This window comes from Rana temporaria, chromosome 9, assembly GCF_905171775.1.
Source record: "Rana temporaria chromosome 9, aRanTem1.1, whole genome shotgun sequence".
NCBI classification, from domain to species: domain Eukaryota; kingdom Metazoa; phylum Chordata; class Amphibia; order Anura; family Ranidae; genus Rana; species Rana temporaria.
Window position 1 is genome coordinate 24,123,853 of NC_053497.1, and position 17,202 is coordinate 24,141,054.

Here is a 17,202-nt window from a genome sequence, read left to right on the forward strand (position 1 = left end):
ACCACTTAAGGACCGCCTCCTGCACATATACGTTGGCAGAATGGCACGGCTGTGCACAAGCACGTACCTGTACGTCCTGTACTAGTACCCAGCCGTGGGTCGCGGGCGCGCTCCCGTGACCCGGTCCGAAGCTCCGGGTCGCGGTGACCCGATCGCCGCTGGAGTGCGGCGATCGGTCCCCGGAGCTGAAGAACGGGGAGAGCTGTATATAAACACGGCTTCCCCATTCTTCACTGTGGCGGCTGAAATCGATCGGGTCATCCCTTTTATAGGGAGACTCGATCGATGACGTCACACCTACAGCCACACCCCCCTACAGTTGTAAACACACTAGGTAAACCCTAACCCCTACAGCGCCCCCTGTGGTTAACTCCCAAACTGCAACTGTCATTTTCACAATAAAGAATGCAATTTAAATGCATTTTTTGCTGTGAAAATGACAATGGTCCCAAAAATGTGTCAAAATTGTCTAAAGTGTCCGCCATAATGTCAGTCATGAAAAAAAAAAAAAATCGCTGATCGCCGCCATAAGTAGTAAAAAAAAAAAAAATTATAAAAATGCAATAAAACTATCCCCTATTTTGTAAATGCTATAAATTTTGCGCAAACCAACCGATAAACGCTTATTGCGATTTTTTTTTTACCAAAAATAGTTAGAATACGTATCGGCCTAAACTGAGGAAAAAAAAAATTTATATATGTTTTTGGGGGATATTTATTACAGTAAAAAGTAAAAAATATTGCATTTTTTCAAAAATGTTGCTCTATTTTTGTTTATAGTGCAAAAAAATAAATTTAAATCGCAGAGGCGATCAAATACCACCAAAAGAAAGCTGTATTTGTGGGAAGAAAAGGACGCAAATTTTGTTTGGGAGCCACGTCACACGACCGCGTAATTGTGTGTTAAAGTGACGCAGTGCCGAATTGTAAAAACCCCTTGGGTCATTTAGCAGCATATTGGTCCAGTCCCTAAGTGGTTAATTGCCATCTGCGTTCCACTGTAGAGCCTAAAGCCTCATACACACGATCGGACAAACTTTTCCGTGGAGTTTGAAGGGAGTTGGCCAGGCACACCCATAGCATACACACGGCAGGGCTTTTCTGCAAACTTTCCCAACATCACGTGTTTTTTTTTCTGCTCTTTACCGCCACCCTTTGGTCAACTTCTACAATTGTTGGTTGATTTTAACATTGGTTCTGGGCATGCGTGTTTGTACTTCAGACAAAAGTACAAAGTTTTTCTGTACACACGATAGGACTTTGCACCGTAGGACTTTTGTTACCGAAAAGTTTGTCCGTTTGCAGAGCGAACTTTTGTCCGGTGGAGCGTACACGCGGTAGGATTTTTTTTAAAATCTGCTCATTTTAAAGTTTGTTGTCAAAAAGTCCGACCGTGTGTCCAAGGCTTTACACGCCACAAATCATCCAAGTACTGCCAAAGCTTTATTGAAGAATTATTACCGTATTTATCGGCGTATACCGTGCACTTTTCTGAAAATCAGGGCAAAATCGTGGGTGCGCGATATACGCCGATACCCGCACCGAGTTTGAATACTGCGCCGGCATATACCGAGCGCAGTACACTCGTGTATAGTCGGGCAGTCTCGGCTCCTCCCGCGCTCACGTCCTGGACGTACAGGACGTGAGCGCGACAGTAGCCGAGCCTGCCCGAGTGTACTGCGCTCGGTATATGCCGGCGCAGTATTCAAACTCAGCGCGGGAAACGAGCGAGGAGGACGCCGCAGAAGGACGCCGGACCCGATGAAGAGGACACCCGAAGCCGCAGACGGACCCGACGAGGCCGCCGCGCAGGACACCAAAACTAAGTACAAAAATCTTTTTTTCCACAGGAATTTCGGGCCAATTTTAGGGGTGCGCGCTATACGCGGGAGCGCGCTATACCCCAATAAATACGGTACATCACAGTGGACAAAGTGTAAAGTTTTGTAGCCACGCAGGACCCCTTAATCAGGCATGTGATCACACGACTGACGAGGGGTCCTGAGTGGCTCTGAAATGTTGCACTTTATCCACTGTGATGTGATAATTCTAAATGAAAGCTTTTGGACAGTACTTGATTCTTCGTGGTGCGCTGGTGAATGTGCACATTAATCTGTCATGTCTCCAGTACTAGCTGCCTGTTGCTGCAGCACCTGCTACCCCTGGGCCTTATCCAGGAAAGTGGAATATTGACATTAACCAGTATAGAGCTTTCACCCAAGAGCCTGTGTGGTCACTTGGCAGGAAGCACACAGAATCTCTCGAAATAAAAGCACTTTGAGCAGAATGGGGAACAATTTAAAAAAACTGTCTTATTTAAAAAGGAAACCACTCAGAAATATGTGGGCTGACAAAAATTACACTTTTGTACTTATTAACCACTTAAGCCCCGGACCAAAATGCAGCTAAAGGACCAGGCCAGGTTTTGCGATTCGGCACTGCGTCGCTTTAACTGACAATTGCGCAGTCGTGCGACGTGGCTCCCAAACAAAATTGATGTCCTTTTCTTCCCACAAATAGAGCTTTCTTTTGGTGGTATTTGATCACCTCTGCGGTTGTTTTTTTTACGCTATAAACAAAAATAAAGTGACAGTTTTGAAAAAAAATGCAAGATTTTTTACTTTTTTCTATAATAAATATCCCCCAAAAATATATTTAAAAAAAATGTTTTTCCTCAGTTAAGGCCGATACGTATTCTTCTACATATTTTTGGTAAAAAAAAAAAAAAATTGCAATAAGCGTTTATCGGTTGGTTTGCGCAAAATTTATAGCGTTTACAAAATAGGATAGTTTTGTTGCATTTTTATAAAAAATAATTTTACTACTAATGGCGGCGATCAGCGATTTTTTTTTGTGACTGCGACATTATGGCGGACACTTTGGACAATTCTGACACATTTTTGGGACCATTGTCATTTTCACAGCAAAAAATGCATTTAAATTGCATACACACACACACACACACACACACACACACACACACACACACACATATACATACACACTTTTTTTTAAGGACCCAGAGGTCCCCAGGGCCCTGGATGGAAACTCCCCTTTTTTTTTTATAAATGTTTATTTTATTTTTTTACATATTTGTTTTTATTTATTTTTTATTAAAGGGCCCAGAGGTCCCCAGATGGCTACCCCCCCCCCCCCCCCATCGCTTCTCAATTTTAGGCGGCAGCACCCCCCCCCCCCTGTGTAAGGGGCCCCATAATTCCTGATGGCGGCCCTGAATGTAGTATTACTACCAACCCTGTAAAGCAAAAATCGATATACACACCTTTTCTGACGGCCAATGCTGTGTGCAGGAGACAGCCGATAACAACTGGGAAGTGATGTCACCAATAGTTACGGCTTCCATTGTCCGCTGCCTCTTCTGCCCCCACACACACCGCCATTGACAGCTCAGCATGGGACCAGACCGGAGCGGCTTCAGAAAAGGTATGTTTTTCTTCTTACAGGGCTAGACATATTAGTCTTGGAATATTCACAAAAGTAGTTCCTGTACTACTTGTGGTGACTTCATGGGGCGATTTGAATAGACATCTGTTCAGGAACCCGCACAGATGTCTCTGAAATCGTTCCCGAAGTGGGACTGACATGCGGGTTTGAAATCTGAACTTGCACGATTTCTAACCCGCAGCAATGTGAACCTAGGCTTAAACTTTTAAGGCCCATACACACAAATCGGATTTTCCAACGGGCAGGGCTTTTTTTCAGGGGGAACTTGGGGGAACTCAGTTCCACCAGCTCTGGCTCAGACCCTTTGGTGCCCGCTCACCACAATCACTTGTAAACACAGAAGTCTGGTTTCTGTGTTTACAAGTGACAGCTTTGTAACCCCCTGAACTCTGCACTCTGTGTGTAATGCAATTCTGGTATTTAATGCCCCTTTAAGACCCTTCTACTGTTTGTAAAATCTGAACGGGTCGTGGTTGAGTTCCTGCACCTATTTTCTGAGAAAAAAAGCTCTGCCAACGGGTATTGTGTGATGACAGGCTGTTGGAAAATCTGACCGTTTGTACGCTCCATCGGACAATTCTTGTCGGATTTTCCACCAACAAAAGTGAGATAGCATGCTTTAAAATTTTCCAACAACAAATGTGTGCTGTCGGATTATCCGGCCGTGTGAACAGAAGTCCAAACACGCATGCTCGGAAGCAATGCTAACCATAACACAACATTAGCAGAAGTTTCCCAAAGGATGGCGCTAAACAACTGAAAAAACACAGTTTCATGTTTGTTGGCCGACAATTCTTTGCCGTTTGTATGCAAGACAAGTTCATGGCCAACGCCCTTCGGGCCAAAGGCCTACGCTTTGTCCGCGGAAAATCCGATTGTGAATAACAGGCTTTAGAAGAAACACTTTGGTTGATTTACTAAAAGTGGAGAGAGTAAATCTGGTGCAGCTCTGCACAGAAACCAATCAGCTTCTAACTTCAGTTTGTTCAAATAAGCTTCGACAATAAGGCCTCATGCACACTGGACGGTAAAGTAACGTTATGAAAACGCCAGTAGCTTTGCAGTGAGTTTTTCAACTTTTTTCAATAGCATTTTCAGCATTTTTTTGTAAGGCTATACCGGCCATTTTTTATTTATTTTTTTAAGAAAAAAAATGTAATTTTACTTTTTCAATAGATGTAAAACGCTGATGAGTGACGTTTTTGAGCGTTTGACGTTTATCAGCGTTAGAGCGTTTTTACAGCTGAAAAACGTCTCTCGGAACCCACTCGTTTTGGGGTTTTTTTTACTGCTCAAAATCACCACTGCCCAAAACTGCTGATAACAGCCTATATGCATGGGCACATTGGATAACATAATGGGGAGTTTATTGACTGTAGAAAAAAATGTCTACTGCCAAAAAAACGTCCAAAAACTTCCAATGTGCATGAGGCCTAAAACCTGGAAGCTGATTGGTTTCTATGCAGAGCTGCACCAGATTTTGCACTCTCCAGTTTTAGCATTACAACTCCGGTCCCAAAAACTATCCTATGATTCCCATAGGCGTGCGCACATAGGGGTAGATTCACTAAGACTTACGACTGGCGTATAAGTAGATAGGCCATCGTAAGTCTGAATCCCCGCCGTCGTATATTTAAGCGTACTCTCAAACTGCCCATCTATTTAAATTTCGATCTGAAGAGATTTAAGAAAACCCCTGCCCATTGGCTGAGATACCCCATTCATTCCTAATCTGTCCTTGATTTGCCCTTGTCTTGTCTAATGTCACCGGGTACCCGGCCACCTAGCGGCAAAAGAGAGAAGTGCAGCACTTCCAGACTCCAGGGCGAACTCAATTGATCCCCAACAATGAGCCAAGATAAGTACACATTTAGGGTGCTTTCACACGGAGCGGACCGTTTTTGTGTCCGCTCCGTGTGTCCGCCAAAGCTCAGCGGGGATCATCCGTAATCCCCGCTGAGCTGTCGGCGGATAGGGCGGTCCCCGCACACTGTGCAGAGACCGCCCTGTCTCTGCTCCGCTCTCCCCTATGGGGGATCGGATTCTGACGGACCGTCTGCATCCGATCCGTTCCGCCGGACGGAAGAAAAATAGGTTTTCTTCCGTTCGCAAAAGCGGATCCCGACGGACGCTGACGTTAGCGGATGCTCCATCCGCTAACGGACGCGATCCCATAGGGATTTATTACAAGTCCGTAAACGGACTTGTAATGAACGGACGAGCGGAGCGGACGTCTGAAAGGGGCCTTAGGAGCACTATCGCTACACTATCAACCCTTAGGTTGGGTTCACAACACTGAAAATTGGATGCGGATTTCCCTGCATCCAATTCGCATTTCGGTAGATATTAATCGGCGCTCTATGGAGCCGGTTCACAACCATCTCTGGAGCAAATTGCACACGAGTCCTGTGCGTCTTCTGGTCCATTTAATGATATGTCTTGTTCCATAATATTTTTTTTCTTGCATAGCCACGTCATGTTGGACTTAAAAAAAAAAATGGCTCCGCTTTAAGTCCAACATGACGTGGCTATGCAAGAAAATAATTAATATGGAACAACACATATCATTTATATATAAACGTCCCAGTTGGCCCCTCAAAAGTGGTTATTCCATGTCGGTGCTAGATACATGCTTGGGTGCTATACACTTTGTAAATCATTTTACTGTTGGGGGTCCCCACAACTTGGGAAATTTCATCAAGGGGTCACGGCACTAGAAAGGTTGAGAACCACTGCATTAGAACAAAGACAATAAGGAACTTACCGACAGTTAGAGGAAGAGTATCGGACAGGAAAGGTTCCCAGAAGCTCGGCATTCTCCCCAGGAGACAAGGGTCTGTGTGTCAGCAGCGGGTCAGAGTTTGCAGAAACATTGGCTTCACTATCAGAAATCAGCGACGGTGACAGAGAGGAATCGGGGGTTAGTGGCAGAGTCAGCAGGACCCGGGATAGAAGATTGGACTTCAACACCTTGGAGATCTCATAGACGACAGTGAGCAGCAGAACGACCACACATGAAAGCACGAGACCTGAGGAGACAACACAGTGTGATATTCAGTCTAAACTTACATGCCACCGATGCCCTTTACCCATTCCCTCTCTAACACAATGGGGGGTTATTCACTAAAGGAAAATCCACTTGGCACTACAAGTGCACTTGGAAGTGCAGTCGCTGTAGATCTGAGGGGGACATGCAAGGAAAATAAAAACTGCATTTTAGCTTGCATGTGATTGGATGATAAGATTTACAGCAAGTGCACTTGTAGCGCAAAGTGGATTTCTCAGGCAGGGTGGATAAAAATCGATAAAATCGATGATAAAAAAAAAAAAAAAAAAGTTTTTATTTTTTTATTTTATTAAAGTGGATTTTTTGATGTTACAATGTAGAGAATAAGATTTCCTATCATCTATGCCCAATCTTGCCACACAGAGGTAACCAGCTCTGAGCAATCCTCTTATTGTTCAGTGAAATAAAACGGACTTACAGAGAAAAACCTTAGTCTGTTCTTCCCCCTTGCTGTGAGTGACAGGTTATTTACATATCTCATGCACTAGCCTGGAGACAGGCATTATTTTTTAATTCCCCCCAGCACTCCTTTTCTGAAGTCATGTGGTTACTTTTCTGGATTTTGACTGGATGTTACCGATTATAGCTGGCTAGTTTTTTTTTTATTCATTAAAGTAATTTTTTCCACAAAAATTGCATTTAAAAAGACAGAGAAAATTATTTTCATGTCAAAGATCATGAAACCCGGAGTCGATGAGCGAGGCAATAATCGTAGTTATCCCTAAGCCCGGTAAGGACCCTGCCCTATGTTCATCATATCGCCCCATATCCCTCCTAAATGTCGATGCAAACATTTTTGCTAAGGTCCTGGCCAATAGACTCAACTCGGTGATCACGGCCCTGGTTCACCCGGACCAGACAGGCTTTATGCCGGGCCGGGGAACGGACGTAAACCTTCGTCGTCTCCATACCCACCTAGCGCTGGCCGGCCCTGGGGATTCCGGGGTGGTGGCCTCACTCGATGCCGAGAAGGCATTCGACTCGGTCGAGTGGGGCTACCTCTGGGCGGTGTTGTCTCGGTTCGGGTTCGGACCCCGCTTTCTGTCCTGGATACAGATGCTGTATGCCCGCCCCAGGGCGCGCATTCGGACCAATGGGACCCTGTCTGCCTCCTTCCCCTTGGAGCGGGGGACCAGGCAGGGCTGCCCGTTGTCACCGGCATTGTTTGCCCTGGCCCTGGAGCCCCTGGCTGCGCACATTCGGCGCGACCCAGGGGTCCGGGGGGTCAGGGTAGGTCCCCTGGAGGAAAAATTGTCCCTATATGCCGACGACGCTCTGCTATACTTGGCAGACGCCACCGCCTCTCTACAGAACGCATTGTCACATTTTGAGATGTTCGGTCGGTTTTCGGGGGTGCGAATCAATTGGGACAAGTCGGTCCTGCTCCCACTCCATCCATCGCTGCCACGAGTGGACACTCGCACTCCTCTCCGGTGGGTGGACGACTTCACCTACCTGGGGGTGAGGGTGGGACTCGAACCCGGATCCTACTTAGACAAAAATGTCCTTCCAATGCTGGACCTCCTGACCAAAAGATGCTCGACGTGGCGTAGCCTCCCCCTTACACCGGTGGGCCGGGGAAATCTCATCAAGATGGTGATACTGCCTAAATTGCTCTATTTCTTCCGCCAGACCCCAGTCATTATCCCGAGGTCCTTTTTTCGACGGCTCGACGCTATCGTGATGTCGTTCATTTGGGCGGGCAGCCCTCCCCGGGTTGCTAAACGTGTCCTCTATCTTCCCTTGTCCGGGGGCGGGTTAGCCCTTCCAAACTTCCTGGCCTACTACTGGGCGGCGGTCCTGGTAACGGTCCGGTGGTGGTTTTCCCAGCCACGGCAGAACCCGGCGGTCACTCTGGAGGCGGCGGTACTAGGGTCCTACGCGGCCCTTTCCAACCTTGTGTTCCGAGGGCGCAGGGCTCATCCCTCCGTCACGGAACCCATGGCGACGGTGATACGGGTATGGACGTCGTCTAGAGCTCGAATGCTTAAACCACAGACCGTATCCCCGCACACCCCGTTGTGGGGTAACCCGCATCTTCCTCACCTGAACACGGTCCCTGACCCGGTAGTCTGGGCTCGGCGGGGCGTCCTCACCCTCCGGCATGTGATGCCGGATGGTGTGGTGATGCCCTTTCAGGAGCTATGCCAGACCTATAAAGTCCCATCCTCCTTTAGTTTTAGATATGCGCAATTGAGACATGCCTTGGCGGCTCAGTTCCCGGAACCAGTGGTGCTCGAGTCGGACTCGGTCGAGCGCCTCCTGGTTTCGGGTGTTATGGGGAAACCCCTCTCATCCCTCTACTTAAGGTTCACGTTGGCTTACGACACGGACATGACGCGCACCCTGGCCAAGTGGAATGCCGACATACCGGATCTGGACGAGGAGATTTGGGAGGAGTGTGTTTCTTCTTATCTTCCGTCCATGATCGCATCCAGAGACAGGTTCATCCAACTAAAACTTCTACACAGGGCCTACTACACCCCTCAGAGACTTGCTAAAATCTACCCCGCTAGGAGCCCGGCCTGTACAAGATGTCTGGGGGGCGAAGGCTCATTTATCCACATGGTCTGGTCCTGCCCCAAATTAGATGAGTACTGGAGGAAGGTGGCGGAGGTCCTCTCGGACCGCTGTGGGGTGGTGCTTGTGAAGGATCCAAAAATTTTCCTTCTGAGTTACCTGGGTGAGATAGAGGGAGATAGATATACTAAATTATCCATCACTTTCGCACTATTCTATGCCAGAAGGGAGATCCTACTCCGATGGCGGGGCTCTGAGCTCCCCACTGTGTCCTCCTGGCTGGCCACGATCAGCAAAGTCCTTCCCCTTTACCGGTTGACATACGAAAGCAGAAACTGCCCAGCAAAATTCGAACGCATTTGGTCGAAATGGATTGATTCGGTTGGAGACCCCTGATCGCATCCTCTATCATGTCTCTGCCCCCGGGGGCGGGGAGGTGGGTGAGACCCCCTCCCCCCCCCGGCCGTGCCCCTCCCCTCCTCTGCCCCCTCGCTTCCCTCCTAACAGGGGGGGGGTGACGGGGCGGGATTGGCGGACGGGTGGCGCCTCATGGTGCCGTCCTTCATTGGTCTCAGCTCCCTCCTTGCAGTTTATCCCGCCATAGGCGTGGCCGGTATGTCCTCCCGCCAGGAGTATGCTATGTTTGTGCTGTACGTGTATGATTATCTCCATTTGCACTGTGACCTTTGCACTCTCTGTACTGTCGTGTTTATGTGTGTGTTGTTGTTTGTCTTTTAAAAACAATAAAAAACTTATACTGTAAAAAAAAAAAAAGATCATGAAACCCTGTGTCAAGAATTGCAACGGGAAAAAGTTTGCGATAACGATTCTCGACGATCGTGCAGCTCCATTACTGATCATAGCAGAATTTAGTGTAAGGAATACATAGGAAAAAATGCATGTTGACAAGGGGAATGTAGAGGTGGGCGGGGAGTCTACTGACATCACGACTCCACCCACCGAGCTCCAGACAACAGACCCACCCACAGAATCTGCAGTTTTCAGTTCTTATAACAGACAGAGGGAAGATATTTGATAGGTAAGGATACATGCAGGAGGCATCTATATCCTTATAGATCAGCACTGTGGCAGGAGTTTAGAAAGGATGAGAGGGGCTTTACATCCACTTTAAATCAGATTTTTTTTTAATTATCAAATTTATTTTAATCAAATGCTTTTGGAGTAAAAAAATCTATCTAAAGAAAGTTTTCTATTAAAAATATCTTAATAATTTAGTTTTTTCAGCATGAAATGGAGCTTAGTTATGTAGCATGAGGCTGTATATTCTGCAATATTTACATTTTTGGTAAACTCATTCAATAAATCCAAGCTCTGCAAGCTGAGATGCACTGCATTGATGCCTTCACAGTTACCATGAGATAAGACAAAGTTCAGGTTAATTCCTTTATCCCATTGTTTTGCAAATCTACGTACACTACAAACTGTATGATTGTTTGAAGAGAAATGCATGTGAGGAGGAAGGGCAAGCAGTAAAAATTAAACATTCTAAGCAGCTTATAAACCTTGTGATCTTTCTGCACATTGCTTGAAGTGCTTTATTCCTCCCTTGAGGAGCAAAATGGCAGCAGTTTGTAAAACATACAGGGCCAGATTCTCGTAGAATGGCGTATCTTTGCGGCGGCGTAACGTATCCGATTTACGTTACGCCTCCGCAACTTAGACGGGCAAGTGCTGTATTCTCAAAGCACTTGCTCCGTAAGTTGCGGCGGCGTAGCGTAAATAGGCCGGCGTAAGCCCGCCTAATTAATTCAAATTTGGATCAGGGGGGTGTGTTTTATGTAAATGACCCGACGTGATTGACGTTTTTCACGAACGGCGCATGCGCCGTCCGTGGAATTTCCCAGTGTGCATTGCTCCAAAGTACGCCGCAAGGACGTCATTGGTTTCAACGTGAACGTAAAGGACGTCCAGCCCCATTCCCGGACGACTTACGCAAATGACGTAACTTTTTCAAATTTCGACGCGGGAACGACGGCCGTACTTAACATTGGTACGCCGCAGTTATGCCACCATATAGCAGGGGCAACATTACGCCGGGAAAAGCCTAACGTAAACGGCGTATCTTTACTGCGTCGGCCGCGCGTTTGTTTGGGAATTTGCGTATCTAGCCAATTTACATATTTCGACGCGTAAATCAGCGTACAGGCCCCTAGCGGCCAGCGTAAAAATGCAGTTACGATCCGACGGTGTAAGAGACTTACGCCAGTCAGATTGAATAGAAATCTATGCGTAACTGATTCTAAGAATCAGGCGCATAGATACGACGGCTCGGCTTCGGACTTACGACGGCGTACATGGTGCTACGCCGTCGTAAGTCCTCTGAGAATCCGAGCCAAAATATTTGAATGAAGTTCCTCTACCTGTGGGTAAAGCAGGTATGTGTGCAAAACGCAAGCAATGCAACAAAGAGGTGCAAGGCCTGGAGACCCGATTGAAACATCATGAGAAGACGCGCTGTGATGAAAAGACCGCGTTTATCTGGACCCAGCCGATACATTCAGTTCAAGTTTTTTTGTTTGTTTTTTCAAAGATATTTTGTTTATGCAATTCAGTTACTAAACATTGATATTTAACCGCTTGCCGACAGCCCACCGTAGTTTTACGGCGGCAGGTCGGCTCGGCTGCGCGAAATCACGTAATATAACGTGATTTTGCATTGCAGCCACTAGGGGCGCCCCTGGTGCCGATGTGAGTGCCTGGCGGGCGCTATCACCGCCGGGCAATCGCTCGTTACAGAGCGAGAACCAGGAGCTGTGTGCGTAAACACACAGCTCCCGGTCCTGTCAGGGGGAGAAATGACTGATCACCATACAATGTATGAACAGCGATCTGTCATTTCCCCTAGTCAGTCCCACCCCCCCTTCAGTTAGAACACAATGAGGGAACATAATTAACCCCTTCCTCGCCCCCAAGTGTAAACCCCTTCCCTGCCAGTGAAATTTTTACAGTAATCAATGCATTTTTCTAGCACTGATCGCTATAAAAATGCCAATGGTCCCAAAAATGTGTCAAAAGTGTCCGCCATAATGTCGCAGTACCGATAAAAAAAAAATATATAAATATAAAAATATATATAATTAATAAAAATGCCATAAATCTATTCTCTATTTTGTAGATGCTATAACTTTTGCGCAAACCAATCAATAAACGCTTATTGCGATTTTAATGAATAATATGTAGAAGAATAGGTATCGACCTAAACTGAGGGAAAAAATATTTTTTATATGTTTTTTGGGGATTTTTTTTTTATAGCAAAAAGTTAAAAAATATTGTTTTTTTTTCAAAATTGTCGCTTTATTTTTGTTTATAGCACAAAAAAATTAAAACCGCAGAGGTGATCAAATACCACCAAAAGAAAGCTCTATTTGTGGGGAAAAAAAGGACTGTTTGGGAGTCACGTGGCACGACCGCGCAATTGTCAGTTAAAAATCGCAAATGGGGGACAGGTCCTTTATCTGCATAATGGTCCGGGACTTAAAGCGGATATGCCATGGGAAAAAAATATTAAAATCCAGCAGATACAAATACTGCAGCTGCTGACTTTTAATATTAGGACACTTACCTGTCCTGGAGTCCAGCGCCGATCGCAGCAGAGGACGAGCGGTCGCTCGTCTCTCTGCTGCTCCCCCCGCCATCCACGCTGAGGGAACCAGGAAGTGAAGCGCTGCGGCTTCACTGCCCGGTTCCCTACGGCGCATGCGCGAGTTGCGCCGCTCCCGCTGTGTGCTGGGAGCCGAGTGTTCCCAGCACACAACGGGGGGGCGACGGGATGTGACGGAATGCCCGTCTTTTGCCCGTGAATGCCGGGCCGGAAGTGGGTGCAAATACCTGTCTTTAGACAGGTATCTGCACCACCCTCCCCCCTGAAAGGTGTCAAATGTGACACCGGAGGGGGGGAGGGTTCCGATCAGCGCGAATTCCACTTTAGGGTGGAGAACCGCTTTAAGTGGTTAAAAATGTAAAAACCTTCTGCCTTTAGAACAACTTTAGGCTGCATTCACACCTGAGCATTTTCAGCTCATAAAAGGCTTGTAAAACACCCGCAAAATGCCCAACAAGCAAAATTCCATTCATTTTAATGGTACCTATACACATGTGAGTGTTTGATGTCACAATGTAGAGAATAAGATTTCCTATCATCTGTGCCCAGTCTTGCCACACAGAGTTAATCCAGCTCTGAGCAATCCTCTTTTATTGTTCAGGGAAATAAAACGGACTTCCAGATAAAAACCAAAGTCCTTGCTTGAGTGACAGGTTATTTACATATCTCGTGCACTGCTTGCAGACATACACAGCTTCTGTAAAAAGTGCTTCACATCCCCCTCCCCTCTTCCCTCCAGCTCTATGTATATTCTGATGGCTGTTGCATTTTCTCATGACACTGAACTGTGACTCGCCCCATATTTTGAAAACATTAAGGCCGGAATCACACTAGTGCGTTGCTTTTTTGAGCTGCGTTGTCGTTGCAAATTTCTCTAGAGGGTGTTCTGCAGATCAACTGCGGTTTAGCTGCAGATCAGGTGCGAATTTGGAGACCTGGGAGAAGTTCCGGGTGAGAGGAGAGTGGGGGAGAATTGTATTGAGCTGAATGAGAGAAATTCCTGCAGAGAACTGAACACATGTGCGAATTAGATGCGTAACCCATAGAAGATAATGGGACCAAATTCGCACCTGAGCCGCACCGCAAGACATAAAAACCGCATGCGGTTTAGAGGCAATACGCAGTGCGGATGCATCGCACATATGTGAACCAGCCACATTGAAAACAATGTATTTTGAAATGTCCTGCGAATTAGATGCGGTTTAAACCGCACTCAATTCGCATAGGTGTGAACTTGGCCTTAATCAAAACACAGGGGAGGGGATGTGAATTGTGCACTTTTTTTCAGAAGCAAGGACTTTATTTTTTATCTGGAAGTCTGTTGTATTTCACTGAACAATAAAAGAGGATTGCTCAGAGCTGGATTAACTCTGTGTGGCAAGACTGGGCACAGATGATAGGAAATCTTATACTCTACATTGTGACATCAGGGGCAGATTACAGGCGTTTTTATTTTTTAACATTGGTGACCTGTACAAAATCGCAGCAAAAAACATGCAACTTTCAAATTCTCTGATGTAAATGCAGCTTTGATCATTCTGAAAATGGCAAATTCTATGTGTGACTAAATGGCACATATTAATGGGAGACATAACATGCGGGCACTAATGCCCCATCGTAGACTGTGCAGGTCTTAATCCAGCCTTAAAAGAGAAGAGGAGAAGACTGCAGATGTTCCCCAGCTGACCCCAAGACCAAGAACTGAGGAATTAAAAACACCACTGATCGCTCAGCTTTCAGTCTGCAAAGAGCTGGAGACTGTAATGCCACACACACACGATCGGTCTGATGGATTTTTTTCATCAGATATCCGATGAAGCTGACTTTCATCAGTCGTGCCTACACACCATCAGTTAAAAATCCGATCGTGTCCAACGCGGTGACGTAAAACACTACAACAGGGTTTGACAAATTTGCTTGGAATCTAGGAGCCAGCTAAAAAAGTTAAGAGCCAGAAAACGCGCCCCACGTCCCAACGAGCTTGCGCGCAGAAGCGAACACATACGTGAGCAGCGCCCGCATATGTAAACGGTGTTCAAACTACACATGTGAGGTATCGCCGCGATTGGTAGAGCGAGAGCAATAATTCTAGCCCTAGACCTCCTCTGTAACTCGAAACATGCAACCTGTACATTTTTTTAATCGCCTATGAAGATTTTAAAGGGTAAAAGTTTGTCGGCATTCCACGAGCGGACGCAATTTTGAAGCGTGACATGTTGGGTATGAATTTACTCGGCGTAACATTATCTTTCATAATAATAAAACAAATGGGGATAACTTTACTGTTGTCTTATTTTTTTAATTAAAAAAAGTAATTTTTTCCCAAAAAAGTGCGCTTGTAAGACAGCTGTGCAAATACGGCATGACAGAAAGTATTGCAACGATCGCCATTTTATTCTCTAGGGTGTTAGGATAAAAAATATATATAATGTTTGGGGGTTCTAATTGGAGGGAAGAAGATGGCAGTGAAAATAGTGAAAAATTACATTAGAATTGCTGTTTAACTTGTAATGCTTAAATTGTAATACCAAGGGCCACCACCAGATGGCGCCAGCTCACACAAGGAAGAGCTGGGGACTTCACAAAAATAGCCAAAAATAGCCAAGTCGCCATTTCTAGTCGCCATGGTGACCTGGCGACCGGGATTTGTCGAGCCCTGCACTACGACGTGCAGAGAAAAATGAAGTTCAATGCATCCGAGCATGCGTCGACTTGATTCTGAGCATGTGTGGATTTTTGACCGATGGATTTCCCCACAGACGATCATTTTTTTTCTATCGGTTTTTTAACCATCAGAAAATTTTAAAACAGGTTCTATTTTTTTTCACCGATGGGAAAAAAAAAACGATGGGGCCCACACACGATCGGTACGTCCGATGAAAACAGTCCATTTCATCAGACGAAGCGATCGTCTGTACAGGGCATTAGTCACGGGCTCTCCACCCTTCCCCTCCAGCACTCAGTGGAGCGCTGGGCTGTGGAAGAGGTGGGAGCGGATAGATCAGGCTCTCAGTGACTTGTTGAGAGCCTGAGCCGGCTGTCAGTCCAGGCTTCTGGGCAGAACTTAACCATATGGTTGGGATGTTTTCAGAACCTGGACCGGATCTGCAACGTCAGCTGACAACTTTAGCCGACTGTCGGCTGAAAATGGGCCACAGGAGTGCAGAACAAAACTTTACTTCTGTGATCCATCGGAGAAGTACAGCCGAAATATCTTTGGCCCAGATTCAGGTAGGACTTGCGCTTTATTTGCGGAGGCACAGGGCAACGAAATTGCCCTGCGCCCAGGCAAATATTTTGCGCTGCCCTCGATTCACGGAGCAGTAGCTCCGTAAATTGCGAGGGCACGCCGGCAAAATTGCCCGGCGTAAGCGCGCGCAATGTAAATGATCCCACCGGGGGCGGGAATCATTTAAATTAGGCGCGCTCCCGCGCCGAGCGTACATCGCATGCTCCGTCGGGAAACTTTCCCGACGTGCATTGCGGCAAATGACGTCGCAAGGACGTCATTTGCTTCAAAGTGAACGTGAATGGCGTCCAGCGCCATTCACGAATTCACTTACGCAAACGGCGTAAAATTCGAACGTCGCGACGCGGGAACGCCGGGTATCCTTTAGCATTGGCTGCCCCTGCTTTTAGCATGGGCAGCCTTATGCTAAAGACGCCGTACGCAACCGACGTAACTTGCGTAGGCAGGGGGCACGCAACATTGTGAATCGGCGCAAGTGTGCAATTTGCATACTATACGCTGACCACAATGGGAGCGCCCCCTAGCGCTAGTCAATGCAAGAATGCAGCCTAAAATCTGCGTGGCATAAGAGCCTTATGCCACGCAGATTTTAGGCTGCAGTCGGCGTAACGAGTTCTCTGAATCAGGAGAACTCGTTACGCAGGCGCAATTGCTACCTGAATCTGGGCCTTTGACCATACTTCTCCTTTAAGAGCTCATGAAAAATGAAATGCGATTCTTTATTACATGCAGTGACAGAATTCTGTTCACTTGTACAGCTTAGATTGAATCCTAAATTTATGAACCCTTTATTTAATAACTCCAGTTCCCTTTCCCATCACCCACAGGAAGTGATTCATAAACTCATGACATCTTACGTCTGTGTTAACAATAATGCGGTCTTATGAGTCCATCAACCACCGAATGCGATTCTATGAAAGTCGGAGCTCAGTTCACTGTCCCCTCTCCCATCACTCAGAGGGCGTGATACATAAACTCGTGACACCACAACTCCCTATGAGGCAGAAATGGGAGATTTTCTGCAAAAAGATATTTTAAATGAAAGCAGCTCTGAATCACCGACACCATAAAGTGCCTGATGGAACCTAAATGATAAATAAATCCCCCACCCAGTGCCACCAGAGACCACACAACTCAGAGCTCCATTGTGGCACAATAGAGGGGGGCATCTTCTCTCTACAAACTACATGGTCCTACACTGAATAACCAAAAGTATGTGAACCCCTCCCAATATTGCAGAGATCATGTGTACCCAGTGAAGGCAATTGCTAATGCTAC

The 17,202-nt window shown here is 46.4% G+C and overlaps 1 protein-coding gene across 1 annotated transcript in view; it reads right to left on the reverse strand.

Moving 5' to 3' along the window:
* The window catches only part of SLC31A2 (solute carrier family 31 member 2), a 34,256-nt gene that overhangs the window by 1,030 nt on the left and 16,024 nt on the right, over positions 1-17,202 (reverse strand). Inside the window, exon 3 of the mRNA XM_040322977.1 lies at positions 6,230-6,494. Coding sequence (XP_040178911.1) covers positions 6,230-6,494 — 265 coding nt within the window. The remainder of the gene's footprint in view (positions 1-6,229; positions 6,495-17,202) is intronic.